Source organism: Anoplophora glabripennis, unplaced genomic scaffold (assembly GCF_000390285.2).
Source record: "Anoplophora glabripennis isolate ALB-LARVAE unplaced genomic scaffold, Agla_2.0 scaffold35, whole genome shotgun sequence".
Classification (NCBI taxonomy): domain Eukaryota; kingdom Metazoa; phylum Arthropoda; class Insecta; order Coleoptera; family Cerambycidae; genus Anoplophora; species Anoplophora glabripennis.
Window position 1 is genome coordinate 476,287 of NW_019417117.1, and position 17,402 is coordinate 493,688.

A 17,402-nucleotide genomic window follows, 5' to 3' on the forward strand; every position below is an offset into this window, starting at 1 on the left:
ACTTAAATAACAAAGTAAGTCAAATAAATTGAATTTTGTTTTTTTTAAAATTACATAGAATTATTTTTTTAATGTTTCCGTACCTGAAAAACAAATTAAAAAACGTCAAAAATGACAGGTGCATATTAAAAAATGGCGTAAGTTTTATCTGTTGCATTGTTTATTTTACATATTTTTAATGAATTTGAACAACTTATTGACTGAATTGATTAGTGAACAATCGTAAAAATGTCTCGCGCGAAGTCTCGTCAGAATCTTGAAGTTTGTGGTGATTGTGGGGCACTGGGTGAGTCATATTTTAATTTAAACAAGTTATGGACTAATTAGCGTTTTTAATTATAGATGCTACATGGGCGTCAGTTAATAAAGGTATATTATTGTGCACACAATGCTGTAGCATTCATCGTAGTTTGGGAAGACATATATCACAAGTTAAATCGTTATTGAAGAGTACATGGCATCCGAATCAATTGAATGTAAGTAACAATTAAGATTATAAAACAGAAAACAAGTTAATATGTTTCAGATGGTTTGTTCATTAAATAATAATGGAGCAAACAATATATGGGAACATGCTTTACTTGAAAATGGATCGAAATTAATGAAAAAGAAACCGAATGCAAAAGATCCCTTAAGGTAACCGTTATCACTCCTGGTGTAAACATTATGTAAATATTCATTTTCAGTGTTAAACAAGAGTATATAAAGGCAAAACATCTGCATTGTGCATTTGCTTTTCGAGAAAACTATGGCGATGGGTTGTTAAGCGTTGAAAATGAGTTGGGAAAACAACTGCACGCTAGTGTACGAACTCCTAACCTCGAAACCTCATTCCGACTTCTAGCTTTAGGAGCAGATCCTAACTATTTTCATGATGTAACTAATTCCATATATATATTTTTTAATGTTTTATTAATATTATTTTAGGAAAAAGGTTCTACACCTCTACATGTAGCGATTAAATCTGAGCAGAAATTACAGATGGAACTCCTTTTAGTATACGGCGCAGATCCAACTTGCCCCGATAACAAAGGCAAGACTGCTATAGATTACGCAAGGTGAGTTTAAATATTTATTTTTTACATGTTCGAGTATGTATGTTCCATTTCAGATCACAACCGAACAAGGATTTGGCTAATCGTTTAATAGAAAGTCAGTACGAGGTTACAGACACTTTCAGTTATTATTTATCTCTCAGGAAACCAGACCACACCAGTGTAGTCCATTTCCATATACCTCAGTCAGGTTTTAAGTCTAACGCAACATCTTTGTCAAAATTGCAAAAGGTATATTTACATCTATCGTCCGTATACAACATTTATCAAATCTTTTTTAGTTGAACAATCACATATTTGAGGAGCTGGCAATGGATGTATTTGATGAAGTAGATAGAAGAGAAACGGAAGCAAGTAAGTGTTTAATTTTGGAATGATAAAAAACTTATCACAAAGATAGTGCTCATCAATTCATGTTTATCTTTATTTATGATTTTTGTGCAGGATGACGTTAAACATGTAAACGTACATCACAAAAATTTATGGTTATTTTTGTATATTTTTTTGCATTGACCTTACTTAGAAAATATATAAGGAATTTTAAACAGTAGTAAAATTGTCTATATGTTTTGCTGCAAGGAATTGAGTAAGTACTTCAGCTTTGTTAAAAACTAGTTAATTAGGTTTTTAATGTTTTTCTTATACCTGCTAACAAAAAATTATTACGTTATGTTTGATATAACTTCTAGTTATTATTTGTTGCATAGTTTTAGTTTTTCCTCTGTTTATTGAGTATTTTCCCACCTGTGAAAGAATTAAAAAGTTGAATAGATTTATGCATCAAAAATGATCAATCGAGGGTTATTTTTATTAAACTATTTTGGTCATCTGACTGAAAAAAAGCAAAGAAATAAAAAATACATACTCCGATTATAGTTAACGTTTAAAAAAATTTCCCTTTTTTCATTATCAAATCTTATGACACTTTTTTTTCAATGGGTTGACAATTTAAATTTATTTTTGTCTGCTTTCATAGCTAACGACGATATTTATTCTATTATTACCTCTTCTTTCAATATTTGTGGCCTAGAAGGCCTAGAAGAAAACTTTTGGCGTAATTTGACACACATCTTTCACCATTTAATAAAATAATCATGATCTATTTTAATTTTCTTTTAATAATTAATTTTCCTTGAACCCCTTTGAATTCTGTGACTATTCTCCTAAGCCTGTTGGCAAATCTTTTAATTCACAAATTTTGACTTATATAATTTTTGTATTTGTCTAATATTAAACTGTTTTAATGTCATTTTTTTTCCTTAACAGTAAGAGAATGAAAAAAACATTAGGTAATTGAACTATAGACGCAAAAAAAGGAACAAATACTGGCCTTACTTACCAGAGAGTGCAAACATTTTGACAACTGCTGAGGGAATGACACATATTCCCTGATGATAAGTTTAATAATGAAAAAATGATCAATTTTTCGAAACGTTAACTATGTATAATTGAGGTGTGAATTATATTTGCATTTTTGTCTGTTTTTTTTTTCAGTGAGATTTTGTGTTGGGCAAAAACAATTTAATAGAATCAACCCTTGTCTGACCCTTTTTGGCACAGAGGTTTATTTAATTAACTTTAATTTTGTCAAAAGGCAACATATAATGTTTGGTATAAATTAAAGATTAACAGAAACATATTTTTCAAGTTTGGCTTAGTTGTGCCGATACTACTGACCTAAACGATGTACCGTTCCTACCAGTCGACAATACACTGTCAACCACGAGAAACCAAGGCAGACAGAAGTTAGCTAGGTTTTCCACCCCTGAACTGAAAAGCTTGGTTTATGATGTACTCATCGACACACAACGAAGGCAGATGATTGCCGAGAAAGGTATGTCTAATTCTATGTCACCGGCCTAGAAATGTTAACCTTTTCTTTTTGTAGGAAGTATGTTACAGCTGAGAGAAACGTCGGTTGTGGACGACGATCCCTTGTACGATTCGGTAGCCTCTGATGAGGATTACGCCATGGTTCCTGAAGAAGAGGTAGTAAAGCAATACATCGTTTGTAACAGTTGAATAATATTAGTTTTTTTTTTTTACAGAAATCCGATCTAGCCGTCTCTGAAAAACATCTGACTAGCAGTAGTAGTATATCACTGGATAACGTCAGCAAGACAAATCAGATACTTGAACAACTCACAAAACAGCTGAAGAACTCGGACAGCACCATAACAGACTTGAGGGCAGAGGTGATGAAACTCAGACAGTGCGTTAAGACTTTGCAGAACGAAAATTTCGAACTGAAGAGTAAATTGTCCCAGACGAAACTGTATTCGAAATTGAACGGGGACAGCGGATTCGATTCTTTGGAGCATATATCCGAGGTGAAATAATTTTTTGCTTACTAATCAGATTTGATATTTTTAAATTCATTTAAAATCCTTAGTAAAGTGTTTGTTGCTATTTTTTTAAAGCCCTGTGTTTAGTTTCTGAATGTCAGTGTCATTGACATCTGTCATTATACTGATAAGGTGAACTACATAATAGTACATCTGATGTAATATTATCTATGATCCGGAAGTGGTTGATTCTGATGTGTATGGCCCCACATTGGGCGCCATATTTACATTTCCGGTTTTTATTTTCGTTTCGACTGGGTCCGCTATGGCGAGCCGGGTCTGTTATTTGGGCTTTTTGATTTCTAGTCACATACGGATCTACAGTTGTCGCATTCCGATATAGATAAATTTTTTATTTTTGATGGGAGGATCCTCTATTCCTTGAATATGAATTTATAATTTGAGTCTAAACAATGAAAATTTGTAAAAATCTAAATGAGAATTTGGAAATTAATTTGACGATTTCCCTGTACCATTGGAACGCTTGAGTTCGCACTTTTAACAATTTTTTGGCTGCTTGGAGTCTTTACTAAGGAACTTTTCCGCAATATTTGAGTTACCAAGGACCTAACTGAGGAACTTTAGGGGAAAATGGCCCTTAAAGATCAGATTGCTTGGTTTTTACAGTGACCGAAACATTTTTTTTATTAAATTTTATTAAATATCGAAATCATCTTTGCAAATGTTAAGCCGTATTGTTCGTCTTTTGAGGTCTGGATGAAAATTTAACAAAACTACGACGTTTCAAAAATCTCTATGAGAAATATCATTGGAAATTTTAATTTAAGAATTGCATATGGAAAATAGTATGTGATAGGACTATGGCTTTTTAGAAAAAATCCCATTTTTTGTGTGTCCTGTCTGTGACTAATTCAGCCAAATTGGAACATATATTTGAAGGTAATATAGCTAGTGCAAATAAAACTATGCTTCAATTAATATTTTAGAATCAAAACAGCGAGTACGAATCACTACCAAACGGCAAAGTAGCCGACGAAGTGGATCTGCATCTGAATCGCAGAAATCAGAGGCCTTCGAGCATGTACGAAACTAGAGAAGGTATTGGCAAAGTGCCATACTGGCACGCCATGAAAAATCAGGTAATATGTTGCAGAGGTGGTAGGTATTTTTTCTGAAACGCNTCTGTGACTAATTCAGCCAAATTGGAACATTCTGTACAGAAAATATATTCGAAGGTAATATAGCTAGTGCAAATAAAACTATGCTTCAATTAATATTTTAGAATCAAAACAGCGAGTACGAATCACTACCAAACGGCAAAGTAGCCGACGAAGTGGATCTGCGTCTGAATCGCAGAAATCAGAGGCCTTCGAGCATGTACGAAACTAGAGAAGGTATCGGCAAAGTGCCATACTGGCACGCCATGAAAAATCAGGTAATATGTTGCAGAGGTGGTAGGTATTTTTTCTGAAACGCTTTATTTCAGCTTAAGCAAAACGAACAAACACGGAACACCACACAGAGCCTCTATTCCTCACCCCAAGACCGGCAGACTGTCTTACAGTGTACAGAACAGATCACTAGAACCATTCAGCAGCTGTGCAAGAGCATTCAAGAACCGGAAAAGGAGGATTGTGTGCCTAGTGCGGAGAAAGTTAAATATTCCATTGCGAAATTGGCGTCCCATTTACCCAAGGTGAGGCTTTGCTGATATTTATTTATTTATGAATGTTTACCATCTGTCAGCAGTAGGAAGGTAATTTGAAGTAAAATTATATGATGCAAATGAAAACATTTTGACATTTGTCAACTGCTGAGGTCGAGAGTAAATGACACATGTTCTCACTTGATATGTGACAATAAATATTCAATATTGTGACCTTTGTTGATATGTAAGCGATCTCATTGAATGAAAGAATCACACACATTTACAATCCTGCCTTATCTAATCAATCTGAAGTATGAGATGTTTGGGATATATAATTTGTTTGTTTTTAACTATCGAAGTTTGTTGTTTTCTTCTAGTGATGACACTTACTCAAAATGACCAGTCAGTAGCCATAAGAGACTGGTCGCATTTGAAAGTAGTTCAGAATTTATTTTACTTTTAATATTCTTAAAATCTAAACATTAATGGAGACGTAATGTTGATAATTAGTAGAGATGGGCATTTTTTGCACACTCAAAAGTATGTTAAAGACATGTCGATGATATGTCCGGACATGTCGATGAAATGTCCGGACATGTCGATGAAATGTCCGGACATGTCGGTGAAATATCTGGACATGTCGGGAAAAGTACTTTTGACCTTGAATCTAATAATGCACCTATGAGTGACGTCATGTTCTCACAGGTCACTGCTTAAGGGTACACAAAGCAAAATATTACTTTTATTTTAATGAATATGTGTTTTATTAAATGTTATTTATTGTTTATTATATATTTGATTAATTTTTCATTAGAATGCCTCATTTTTGTCCAATATAAAACATAAAATCAGATGAGGAAGTGGGTCCCTTATTAAGAATTATGTTATTTTGATTCAAATCGGGTACTTCAGAACTTGCTGTAAATAAGGAAAAGTAGAATATCAAAAACAAAGAACAAAATACATAATTATATGAAAAATGAAAATAGTTTTTCACAAGTCAAATGTTTCAACAACTTACTCGATATATTTTACTTATTACTTACCTTTACACTTTTTTATAAACTGGTTTCTAATTTTCTCCGGACAGGCAATACATTTATTTAAATGTTTTTCCATCCTATTGGAATTCTTGCATGCATGATCGCATGCGCATACAACTTTTCAATATTGAAAAGTGTTCTCAGGACATGTCCACTTTTCACGACATGTCCGATCTCTAATAATTAGTAGGATTTACAATAGACCACTGGAAATTAATAATGCCTTTGCAGGGTCATCTTGGAATAAAATTGTCGCAGGGATGTCTTTTAGACATGCAAGGATGACAGTTAAGAAACAACAAATTTTAACACGTGAAGTTCATGAAACAAATAACAGCTAACCAAACATTCAAACTAATAATTAATCGGTGTTTTTCTTTCACCTCCATTGTTTATACTTTCTACATCAAAACATTTTTCAATATACAGGGTGTCGCGCTTAAATGTTATACAAGCCTGTAACTTCTTTATTTTTTGACCGATTTCAAATTTTTTTTTTTAACAGGTAGGCTAAAAAAAATTATCTAACTGCGATACTGCTGCTTATATTAATGCAATACACGGCCAACTAGGACGCGTTTTTTGACATCAATTAGCAAAATATTTGTTTCTACCATTTCTAGGTAATTTTACCAAGGTAAATTTTTAGCAGTCAGCTTAATTTGAAAATCCATTATTAATCTCCAGTTTCCTAAACATCCTGTATTTTACTGTTTTTCTAGGACACAGAAGCGGCACGAGTAAAGTTGATGCAAGAGGTAGCCTCGCAGCTCCAACCGGAGTGTTCCGCTTTACAGCTGTCAGAAAAGAAAGGGGACGCGAAGGCCGTCGAGTGTCATTTCAGCAACATAAGGGACTTAGCTTTCCATCTTGCCAAGTTTACCAAGGACATCGTTACGATGTATTCCTCGAATCAGTGACACCTCGGCTTGCGTCGTTCCGCCTTTCGATACATTCTGAATCTATCTCACTAATGTTCCCACAGTAATTTATTTCGTAGGTAAGGAATCACTTTCGGAAAATGTAATTCGTAAGAATTTTTTGATGTCCTATTAATAAATGAAACTGCGTCATTATTTTTAAACAAATAAACGAAACTTGATCAAATTACACTTCTGTTGCGGTTTATGTTCATATTGTGATTAGATTTGCTCATTTAGCGATGAGTGTGAGGCTTGAATGGAAATGAAAGTATTTTATATCTTTACGTTCTGAGATATTCCTATTTATCTAGATATATTTTTTTTAATCCTGGCAGCTGCAAAAGAAACTATAATTATTTTATCACCACTTTTATTTGATTTTAATTCAAATTTTACAAAGAATTTTATCGTCCATTTCCTTTTTTTTTATTATTTCTTTTAACTAATTTTTATCTTCTTTCTTCTGGTGTGTGCAATTGTCGAGTAGTCTTGTTAAAAAAATTTTGCTCCCTAGTAGACACTTGTTGAGTATTAATAGTAATTGTTAATGATTGTTAAATTACATTGTAAGTTTAAATCACATAAGAAATAGTATTTCTAAGATACGTTTCCTCATCCTGTTTGTTAAACGTCCATCATGTTAAAAGAAAAACATCGTTATGCCTATTTTATTATTATTATTTAAAAAAATTCAATAAAAAAATATCACATATATATATTTTACTTACGTAACATTAGATTCGTTATTAAATATTAATATAAATAAATATGTATTGTAAACTGACTGATTACTGTACAATAAGAACATTTTACATTAACTAATAATTTAAAGAGCTTTATATATAATATTTAAAATGTTTCTCTATTATCATAAAAATAAAATACATTGTTATTCATTGAGCTGAGTTTTATTATTTAGAAAAAAATAAACGCAATTAAATTTTTTAAAGCAAATACAACTTGAATAACAAAAAATATCTCAAATGTCTTAGCAATTCGCAAATAACGAATACAATAAAGCTAACACTTCCACACGCATATAGCTAAATTACCTCCAAAAAACATGTACAACAAAGTTGTGCATTCGTAAGAAATTTCGAAACCAAACCCCTCACCTACGACCACATGAAAAGGTGGCCCGAATTTTTTGTCCATCTCTTCTTTTATCATTTTTGATGCTGCCTGAAATTAAATGTTAGTAACTTCAAAAAATGCTTTTCTTTAGTACCTCGTTACTATTCGAGAACTTTTCACAAGCTGTAGCAACTAATTCCATGGCTTCAGTTCTCATTTCCTCGGGCATATCTGAATGCTAAAATATATTTTTAAATTTTCTGCTTAATCAATTTTTTAGGCTATACATCAAAATTTTAGATTCTTCTGTACTTTTAAAGTAATCAATAAATAGTGACTCACCCTTACAAGAGGGTAGGTGTGGACAATCTTTTTGGTTTCCTCGGCTTTACCCTCTTTTCCTTCTTCTGCCATTCAATCACCAATTTTTAAATTTCTTCAGCTAAAAGTAAAGGGTTATAAATTATTGATAAAACTTGACAAACCGTAAAACGCGCCTTTGAAGTTTAATTTGATTGGTAACAAAACAAAGGATTGCAACGTATAAATATGTAATTGTGTACTGTACACACGATTCTATTGGCAACACTGTCTCAAAAAGTATTTTTTTTTTAATTATTACATTTATTTTTGTTTAATTATTACATTTGCTCAAGAATCCACTTATTTCAGATAAATAGAACAAATATTTTAATGCGTTTAAATTTGGTAAAATAGAAATTTATGATTTTCAGATAAAATAGAAATAACGTTTTCATAGCTACCAATATAAAAATTTGATCGATTAAATTTCCCTAAGTGGATTATGATATGAATACCAATACAAATACCAAAAGTCACCCTAAATATTTAATAATGTGAGGTTAATTTTAGACTTTAATTTTTGAAATTTTAATTATTGTTCAGATATGTCTAGATTTAGTGGAGTATTGCAGTTAACCGACTTGGACGATTTTATAACACCTTCTCAGGTAAGGTATGATTTTCGTGATTAAGTAATTTTTTCAACTTTTTTTTAATAGGAATGTATTAAACCTGTTAAAATAGAGAAAATAAGTTCCACAGGGGCAAAGATAAAAATACAAGAAGATGGATCGTACTTTCAAATTGAAGAAGTGAGTTGGTTTTGATTTTATTATTTAAAATACTTTAATTCTACGTCTTTAGGATGGCAGCACACAAAAATTACAAAAAGTTGAGATAACTCTTTCCGACTGTTTGGCTTGTTCTGGGTGTATCACATCAGCAGAAAGTGTTTTAGTTACTCAACAAAGTCAGGAAGAATTGCTAAGAGTCTTTCAAGAAAACAAAAATTTAAAACTAGTAAGTCTTCACATGAAGAATAAAAATTTTATTTTTACAATTATTTTCATTTTTAGCAGGGTAGGTCTCAAGATGCAAAGCTAATAATTGTGTCAGTTTCTATTCAGCCAATACTATCACTGGCGATAAGTTACAATTTACCACCAAATAACTGTGCAGCGAAACTCGCGCAATATTTCAAACAGCTAGGAGCTGATATGGTTGTAGACATGACTATTGCTGAAGATCTAGCATTACTGGAATCACAAAAGGAGTTCATAAGGAGGTATCGAGCCACAGAAAGTGACGGGGTAAAAAATATTTTGCCTATGCTGGCCTCTAGTTGTCCAGGTAAACATCGATCCTTCTAATGGTTAATGTATTTTATTGATTTTTTTTTTATTTCACGTGTAGGTTGGGTGTGTTACGCAGAGAAGACTCATGGCAGTTACATCTTACCATATATAGCCACAACGAAATCGCCGCAACAAATTATGGGTTCTTTGATAAAACAGTGGGTTGGACATAACTTAGGGGATCGCCAAATCTACCATGTCACTGTGATGCCATGCTATGACAAGAAGTTAGAAGCTGCCCGTGAAGACTTTTTTTCTCAAGAAACTCAATGTCGAGATGTGGACTGCGTGATAACAGCAAGTAAGTCTCAAAAATTCCAATTCGAGGTCTAATATGCTTTTATTTTTAGTTGAATTAGAACAGATGTTATTAAAAGACGGAATTTCGCTAGACAGCTTGGATAGTTCAAAGTTCTCGCAACCCTGGCTTTTGAAAAATGGCCAGGAAGTTAATCCTGTACTGACAAGGCATATCGGATCGGGTTCAGGTGGATATGCCGACCATATTTTTAAATATGCTGCAAAAGAATTATTTGGGGATGAAATTGAGAAATTAGAGTACAAAAACTTAAGGTGGTTAAAGAATAGAAAATTTGGATATATCTAATGTTTGTATTTTGCAGGAATCCAGATTTTAGAGAAGTTATATTGGAGAAAAATGGAAAAGTATTGCTGAGATTTGCAATTGCTAATGGCTTTAGAAATATACAAAATTTTGTTCAAAAGCTGAAGCGAGGGAAGAGTCAATATCAGTACGTTGAAGTGATGGCGTGTCCTTCAGGTATAGTATAAACAGCAAATACTGTTTTTGAAATTTTAATTGAAATACTGTGTGATTTTTAAAACGAGACACTTTATGAGGTGATTTTTTGGGCTGTAATGAAGTCAAAGTGTCGAGATGATGATGCTTGTAATAAATTTATTCAATATTGAATTCAATTATTGATAACATGTACCAAAATCTGTATATCTAATTTAGTTAAAAGCAGTTTTAAATTGAAACAAAATCATGCCTAAAATGAACAGATGCACCATCTTGCAATAACTACATGCTGGCTTTTACATTTAAAGATACGTCCTTTAACAAAGCAAGATTATGTTGAAAAAGTTGAGTTACTTGTCGAAATTTAGAATTTTTAATATGCTATTTACAACGCCTGTCCAGATGCATACAGAAAAGTGGTATTAAAAATTGGTATTTCTTACATGTGTTAAATGTATTGTGGGAATTCCATTACAGGTAAACCGAGCTTGATCCGTCACCAAAATTGACCTCAGTTGTCCTATTTGTGCTAAACGATGCTGTCACACATTAGGAAAACGTTCAGTGTACAGTTGCGATGCCTCTGTGGCATTTTGATCACACTGCTCATAAATAAATATGTCTACTAGTTCATTATTATTATGGCTGTGAATCATTGTAACAAACAACCCATAAAAATAACTATAAAAACGCCTTTAATTCACAACAGTTGGTACAATTTCACATCAGGTGCAAAACTGTTAACGTGCTGGCAAAAAAAAACTGATTTATTTTTTTTGTATTCAGTAAAGGGCAGGATCTGACTTAAGCTTTCCCTTATTTTTAAATTTCTTCAAAAAAGTTGCCTTTACTTACTGTTATAATATTTTAATTTAAAAATTATTCTATAAATGTGTCGATTTATAAGCATAGGAATCAAAGGGTACCTTTTTTTAGGGTGTTTAAATGGAGGTGCTCAGGTTCGACCGAAAGATGGGACGACGGTCAAGGAACTATCAACTCGGTTAGAGGAATTGTATAATTCTCTACCCGTCACTTATCCGGAAGAAAACAAATTAGTTAATGAATTGTACGATTCTTGGTTGGGCGGACAAGACAGTGATAAAAGCAATGTTATATTGCACACCCAGTATCATGCGGTCGAAAAAGCAACAAACGCATTAAATATAAAGTGGTAATTATGTTATTAAGAATAAAAGTTATGTTGGTTTACTTAATTTTTTATTTTGAAAGTTAATACGAATTATATAAATAATTTCCCTAATCTTTACACAAGTTTCTCTTTGATTTTGAATTTTGTAATTTTGACCACAAATTCATAATCAGCGACCTCGAAAACCTCCCGAGTAAGCATTTATAGCCAAATCTGTCAACGTATCTAAATTTTCGCTGCCATATTGAATCTGCTATTTTGAATTTTGTAATTTTAACCACAAATTCGTAATCAGCGACCTTGAAAACCTCCCGAGTAAGCATTTATAGCCAAATCTGTCAACGTATCAAAATTTTCGCTGCCATATTGAATCTGCCATTTTGAATTTTGTAATTTTGACCACAAATTCGTAATCAGCGACCTCGAAAACCTCCCGTGTAAGCATTTATAGCCAAATCCGTCAACGTATCTAAATTTTCGCTGCCATATTGAATCTACCATTTTGAATTTTGTAATGTTGACCACAAATTCGTAATTAGCGACCTCGAAAACCTTCTGAGTAAGCATTTATAGCCAAATCTGTCAACGTATCTAAATTTTCGCCGCCATATTGAATCCGCCATTTTGAATTATGTAATGTTGACAACAAATTCGTAATCAGCAACCTCGAAAACCTCCCAAGTAACCATTTATAGCCAAATCTATCAACGTATCTAAATTTTCGCCACCATTTTGAATTATGTAATGTTGACCACAAATTCGTAATCAGCGACCTCGAAAACCACCAAGTAAGACTTTATAGACCAATCATTGGATATTTCGAATTTTGGCCAAGATTTCGAGTTGCTTGGCGTATAGTACAAAGGAGGGGTATAAAAATTGTGGAAATAAGGGTAAAAAAAATCAATTTTCACAACAGAATTTAAAAATTGTGTGTGAACGGTTAGAGCAGTCAGTCATTAAATTCCTGGTTTGACTGTACACGTGATCGACTAATTGTTTACGGATTGGTCCGATTCTGAATTAGATTTTGGTGGTTATGTAGATCGTGCACATAACATTAGGGTGTTAGTTTGAAAAAAATTTGTATGTTCTAAAATTCCTTTGATAACGTTTGACACAGATTGATGAAATTAGGGCCAGATTTAATTAAAATTCAAAATCCGGTCTAATTAATTTATTTTAGAATCTTGATTGTTCGTAGTGTTTCTCAAAACTTTTTTCTACTTTTTTCGAAATTTTCAAGTTGTTGCTTTTTTTAAGCGAATTACCATTAGCCAAGTATATCAAGACACCTAAAATAATTAGAGCTTTCCATTTTCAAGAATTTTTTTCTGATTGTACATTGAATCATAGAAGGTCCGAAAAAGTTGTCTGTACAGAAATTTGACATTCTTTTGTTTTGGGTGGTCCTCTAATAACAAAATGGATGTTAATGATTGATTACACAGCCCCACAAAAAAAAAAGTATCAGATCTGGTATTCAGACCCATGTATTTCTATGTATTTTTTTCCGCTGAATCCAAATCTGCCTTCAGATTTGGCCCAACGGGTCTGAGTTTTCGGGAAAATTCAAAAAACAGGTCAAAATTCACAAAAAACGTCATTTACGATTGACGAAAGTTATAAAAAGTCAAATTATTCTACCAGCTCACTAGACGTATGATTTTTCACTCGTTTAATTCCAATTTATCATCATAGAGTCAGACAAACTGGTCCAATTTCATTCAAAAACAGAAAATAGATCAAAATGCCTTAAAAACGCCATTTTCATGGCATAATTCATGTTGCAGAGTTCTGGTTCCTTTTTTTTTCCGCCCACCTATTTATGAATTCATATATCTTTCTATCATCCACCTGTACCACCTATAAAACCCACCCATCTACTTTTTGTGGTGAGAGATGAGATAACAGCCTAGAAGATTGAGAATGCAATAAAACTTGTAGAATACTCTACTTCCTAAACAAAAGAAAACGATATCTACAAATCATTCTTATTTTTGTTGCTATAACGTGTTCTCTATGGGATCTATGCAAAGGGTTACGCTTTCGTTTAGTCCCTGTATTTTTCGTTTCTCTTTTTAAGAATCCTACATAAATCGGCCATCATGGTGTGATCCCATCTTCCTTAATATCGCTATTCTATAACCTTCATATCCTGATGAGATCGTTCGCCTTGTTCTTCGCTATAATCTCTACGATTTTCAGGAAACCAATCCAGATGTGAATGAAGGAAGTGCAACTTGTAGTCCATCAAACATCCCAGGTCTTGGAAGTCTTTTATCAGTTTTAATACAATTTCTTCGTATTTAGGACTCTTGTTGTTTCCTAAAAAATTTGTCACTACAACTTTGAAACTAGTCCAAGCACTCTTCTCAACGCTACTCATTGTAGTGAAAAATGTTGCATCCTTGAACAATGTCCGAATCTGAAGTCCATCGAATACACCTTCTTTCAATTTCGCCTCAGAAATATTCGGAAATTTTCGCCCTTTGTATATGTAGGGCGAAAACTTGTTGGTTGTTAAAAAGTGAAAAGAAAAATAAAACGAATAAACGAAAATGTAACCCTTTGCATAGAACTTTTGAAGAAAAGAGAATAGGTTATAGCAACAAAAATAAGAATGATTTATAGATATCATTTTCTTTTGTTTAGAAAGTAGAGTATTTTACAAGTCTTATTGCATTCTCAATCTTCTAGGCTGTTATCTCATCTCTCAGCACAAAAAGTATATGGATGGGTGGGTTTTATAGGTGGTACAGGTGGATGAATAAATATGTGTATTCATGCATGAAAGACTGGATAGAAAGATGTAACACGAATTATGCCATGAAAATGGCGTTTTTAAGCATTTTGATCTATTTTCTGTTTTTGAATGAAATTGGACCAGCTTGTCTGACTCTATAATGATAAATTGCAACTAAAGGAGTGAAAAATCATATGTCTAGTGAGATGGTACAATAATTTGATTTTTTATAACTTTCGTCGATCGTAAATGACGTTCTTTGTGAATTTTAACCTATTTTTTGAATTTTCCCTAAAACTCAGACCCGTTGGGCCATATCTGAAGGCAGATTCGGATTCAGCGGAAAAAATACATGGAAATACATTGGTCTGAATACCAGATCCGATACTTTTTTTTTTGTGGGTCTGCGTTATTTTTTGGATTTTTCACGGTCATATTCTTGTGAGGCAGACAATTTATGAAATAAGATCTTATCAAGAATAAATGTATATATTTGACTTAACTATCAGTATAAAACGAAACGAGCTTACACAAAAAAACACTAAACAAGATAAATTGTAAAAATTTGGTAACAAATACATAACTCAACAAAAGCTACATTTACAACAAACTAATTACAAATATGCCTGCCAGCCATGGAACAACCTGCATAAATTAGCTGGATCAACGGCCTGCTGAATTAAAGTGGCGACTTGGTGTTCGATACTCGTCGAATGACCCAGTTCGTTGCCCTGCAGCTTTTCTTTGAGTCGCAGAAGAGCTCGCTCGGCTGTAATGTTCACAGTAGTGTTTTCTGAAAACATAAACAGAGACTCATAGAAATGGATTATGTAGATATAATTCCACTAAAGCCAATACTGAAGGAGTTACCATAGAAATAAAACATTTCTCTGAAGATGAGAAGAGAACCTTTTAATAAGTAAGTTAAAAGTACTTGAAACAACATTTGTTTCAAGAAACGTGATGGAAAGTTTAAACATCCAGAGAAAACAATTCAAGTGCTCATTACCCCATATACAGGGCTATCCAAAAGTCCCCGTACGGTAAAAAAACTTTCGAAGAATGCATTATGAGGAAAAATGTTTCAGACAAATGTGTAAGGATTTTATCCTGGCTATCTGATGGTGATCTTGGATTTGACCTTGACTTTGACCTTCAAGGCCATTTGAAGGTCAAGTTAAATTTTTTAATTGTTAAACTCTAATTTTTATTGTGGATTTGGAAAGAGCAGGAAATTTTACGTTTAACTATGACCTTCAATAATTCCTTGACCATGACCTTCAAGGTCAAATGAGGGTCAAGTTCCAAAGTCCCGGTACTGCAGAAAAACTTTTAAGGAATGCATTTTGGGAAAAAATGTTCCAGACAAAAGTGTGAGGATTTTTCCCTGGCTATCTGATGGTAATCTTGGCTTTGACCTTGACCTTAAAGGTCATTTGAGGTGAAGTTTTTTGAATGGAAACCCCTACTGTATATTGCGGATTTGGAAAGAGCAGGAAATTTTATGTTTAACTATGACCTTGACCAATTCCTTGACCATGACCTCAAATGTGGGTCGAGTTCCAAATGTCCCGGTATGGCAGTACTCCCTACTAATTAACGCAAGGTGGTGTGTATGCCCGACCAATTAAGGCAAGGTAGCTGTAGTCCCGACCAATTCTTATGTCCGTCTAGGAATCTGCCAAAATGTTGATAGAGAACATTTTGACCACAGGTTGTAAGCCTTGTCTTAACTGGCCGAGATTGTTAGTCATTCCTTAACCCTTTCACTGCTCCACACGTATATATTCGCTAAAAATTTATAGGGCTCAAACTGCTCCAGACGGATTAATTCGCATGAATAGTTAAATTGGATCAGGCTGCTCAAACCGTATATATTCGCAACCATGCGCATTGTGACCCGGTTATTGCAATTGGTAAGGTGAATTTTTGCGGGCGAGCTTATACCGATTTTGACAAATATTTTTATGGAAAGGTACTGGTAATAATACCAAGATTGTTCATGTTTCTTTCAGTTTCTATTTAGTAGATATACTGTATTTCATTCAAAATAAAATCGTAAAATTTATCGTAAATCGTAATTTAAAACAACATAATGTAAAACTATAAGTGGTCTAACTGCTCCAGACGTATATATTCGCACGCAATAAACTTTCGCGCACGACGCGGTAGCTAGGTTCAGACGTATTGCGCAGCGAAAGGGTTAACTGTAGGGGATCGTTAGCCTTGCCTCAACTGACCAGGTTATCTCTTTCACTTAACTGACTGGAATCGCTAGCTACAGTGACTGAAATTTTCTAATATTCTGGAAAAAAATATTTTTAAAATGACCGTCAAATACTAGTTCAAGGTCAAGAGCTTGATTATGGTCATATTCGTACATTTGTTTTTCCGTTCTTCCTAACTTATCAAAAAAATAATAGTTATTGTAAATAAATTAACCTGACCTTGATATGATCTTGAGGGTCATTGTCAAAGTCGTAGTCGAGGTCGTACTTGAAGGTTAAATTTCAGCTCTTTCCAAATTCTTAATAAAAAATAGGGGGTTACCAATGAAAAACAACTTTGAATGAATGAACTTGAAGGTCATTGTCAGTCATGGTCAAGACCATATTTGGACGTAAAATTTCTTGTTCTTTCCAAATCCGCAATAAAAAATAGGGGTTCTTATTTAAAAACTTAAATTGCCCTTGAAGGTCAGTCAAGGTCAAATCCAAGGTCATCATCAGATAGCCCCGGAAAGGGATAGGGAAAAATCTTTTATCTGGAACATTTTTTCCCAAAATGCTTTCTTCAAAAGTTTTTCAGCCATACCGGGACTTTTGGATAGCCCTGTCTAATTAATTGAATATGTACAATGTGTTTTTCTTAGATGAAATTATTTGTAATATTAAAGGAAATATATAATATAAACAATATAAAACACTGNTTTTTTTTTGTGGGTCTGCGTTATTTTTTGGATTTTTCACGGTCATATTCTTGTGAGGCAGACAATTTATGAAATAAGATCTTATCAAGAATAAATGTATATAT

General features: G+C 33.2%; 3 protein-coding genes across 3 annotated transcripts; 2 read left to right on the top strand and 1 right to left on the bottom strand.

Annotated features, from left to right (window-relative positions):
- Positions 1–125: 125 nt before the first annotated feature.
- On the top strand, positions 126–7,294 carry LOC108912499 (ARF GTPase-activating protein GIT2). The gene is made up of 13 exons (XM_023455932.1): positions 126–286; positions 343–476; positions 527–636; positions 687–876; positions 928–1,058; positions 1,112–1,286; positions 1,337–1,409; positions 2,704–2,889; positions 2,944–3,044; positions 3,104–3,385; positions 4,348–4,500; positions 4,848–5,057; positions 6,775–7,294. Exons 1-13 carry the CDS (start codon positions 229–231, stop codon positions 6,970–6,972), a joined length of 2,001 nt encoding a protein of 666 aa, XP_023311700.1. The 5' UTR covers positions 126–228; the 3' UTR covers positions 6,973–7,294.
- A 661-nt stretch (positions 7,295–7,955) lies between these two features.
- On the bottom strand, positions 7,956–8,463 carry LOC108912447 (dynein light chain 4, axonemal). The gene is made up of 3 exons (XM_018717673.1): positions 8,392–8,463; positions 8,204–8,287; positions 7,956–8,157 (listed from the first exon to the last, which is right to left on the bottom strand). Exons 1-3 carry the CDS (start codon positions 8,461–8,463, stop codon positions 7,996–7,998), a joined length of 318 nt encoding a protein of 105 aa, XP_018573189.1. The 3' UTR covers positions 7,956–7,995.
- A 423-nt stretch (positions 8,464–8,886) lies between these two features.
- On the top strand, positions 8,887–11,682 carry LOC108912362 (probable cytosolic Fe-S cluster assembly factor AGAP009023). The gene is made up of 8 exons (XM_018717569.2): positions 8,887–9,020; positions 9,072–9,164; positions 9,217–9,372; positions 9,429–9,702; positions 9,766–10,008; positions 10,058–10,280; positions 10,331–10,488; positions 11,407–11,682. Exons 1-8 carry the CDS (start codon positions 8,958–8,960, stop codon positions 11,646–11,648), a joined length of 1,452 nt encoding a protein of 483 aa, XP_018573085.1. The 5' UTR covers positions 8,887–8,957; the 3' UTR covers positions 11,649–11,682.
- The last annotated feature ends 5,720 nt before the right edge of the window (positions 11,683–17,402 follow it).

Excerpts from the sequence above, each read along its gene's own strand:
- LOC108912499 (XM_023455932.1), top strand. The coding sequence starts at position 229 with ATGTCTCGCGCGAAGTCTCGTCAGAATCTTGAAGTTTGTGGTGATTGT. Across the intron at positions 477-526 it reads GGCATCCGAATCAATTGAAT|ATGGTTTGTTCATTAAATAA; the intron begins GTAAGTAACAAT and ends AATATGTTTCAG. Across the intron at positions 3,386-4,347 it reads CTTTGGAGCATATATCCGAG|AATCAAAACAGCGAGTACGA; the intron begins GTGAAATAATTT and ends TTAATATTTTAG.
- LOC108912447 (XM_018717673.1), bottom strand. The coding sequence starts at position 8,463 with ATGGCAGAAGAAGGAAAAGAGGGTAAAGCCGAGGAAACCAAAAAGATT. Across the intron at positions 8,288-8,391 it reads ACACCTACCCTCTTGTAAGG|CATTCAGATATGCCCGAGGA; the intron begins GTGAGTCACTAT and ends AATATATTTTAG. Across the intron at positions 8,158-8,203 it reads AGTTCTCGAATAGTAACGAG|GCAGCATCAAAAATGATAAA; the intron begins GTACTAAAGAAA and ends ATTTAATTTCAG.
- LOC108912362 (XM_018717569.2), top strand. The coding sequence starts at position 8,958 with ATGTCTAGATTTAGTGGAGTATTGCAGTTAACCGACTTGGACGATTTT. Across the intron at positions 10,281-10,330 it reads TTAGAGTACAAAAACTTAAG|GAATCCAGATTTTAGAGAAG; the intron begins GTGGTTAAAGAA and ends TGTATTTTGCAG. Across the intron at positions 10,489-11,406 it reads AGTGATGGCGTGTCCTTCAG|GGTGTTTAAATGGAGGTGCT; the intron begins GTATAGTATAAA and ends ACCTTTTTTTAG.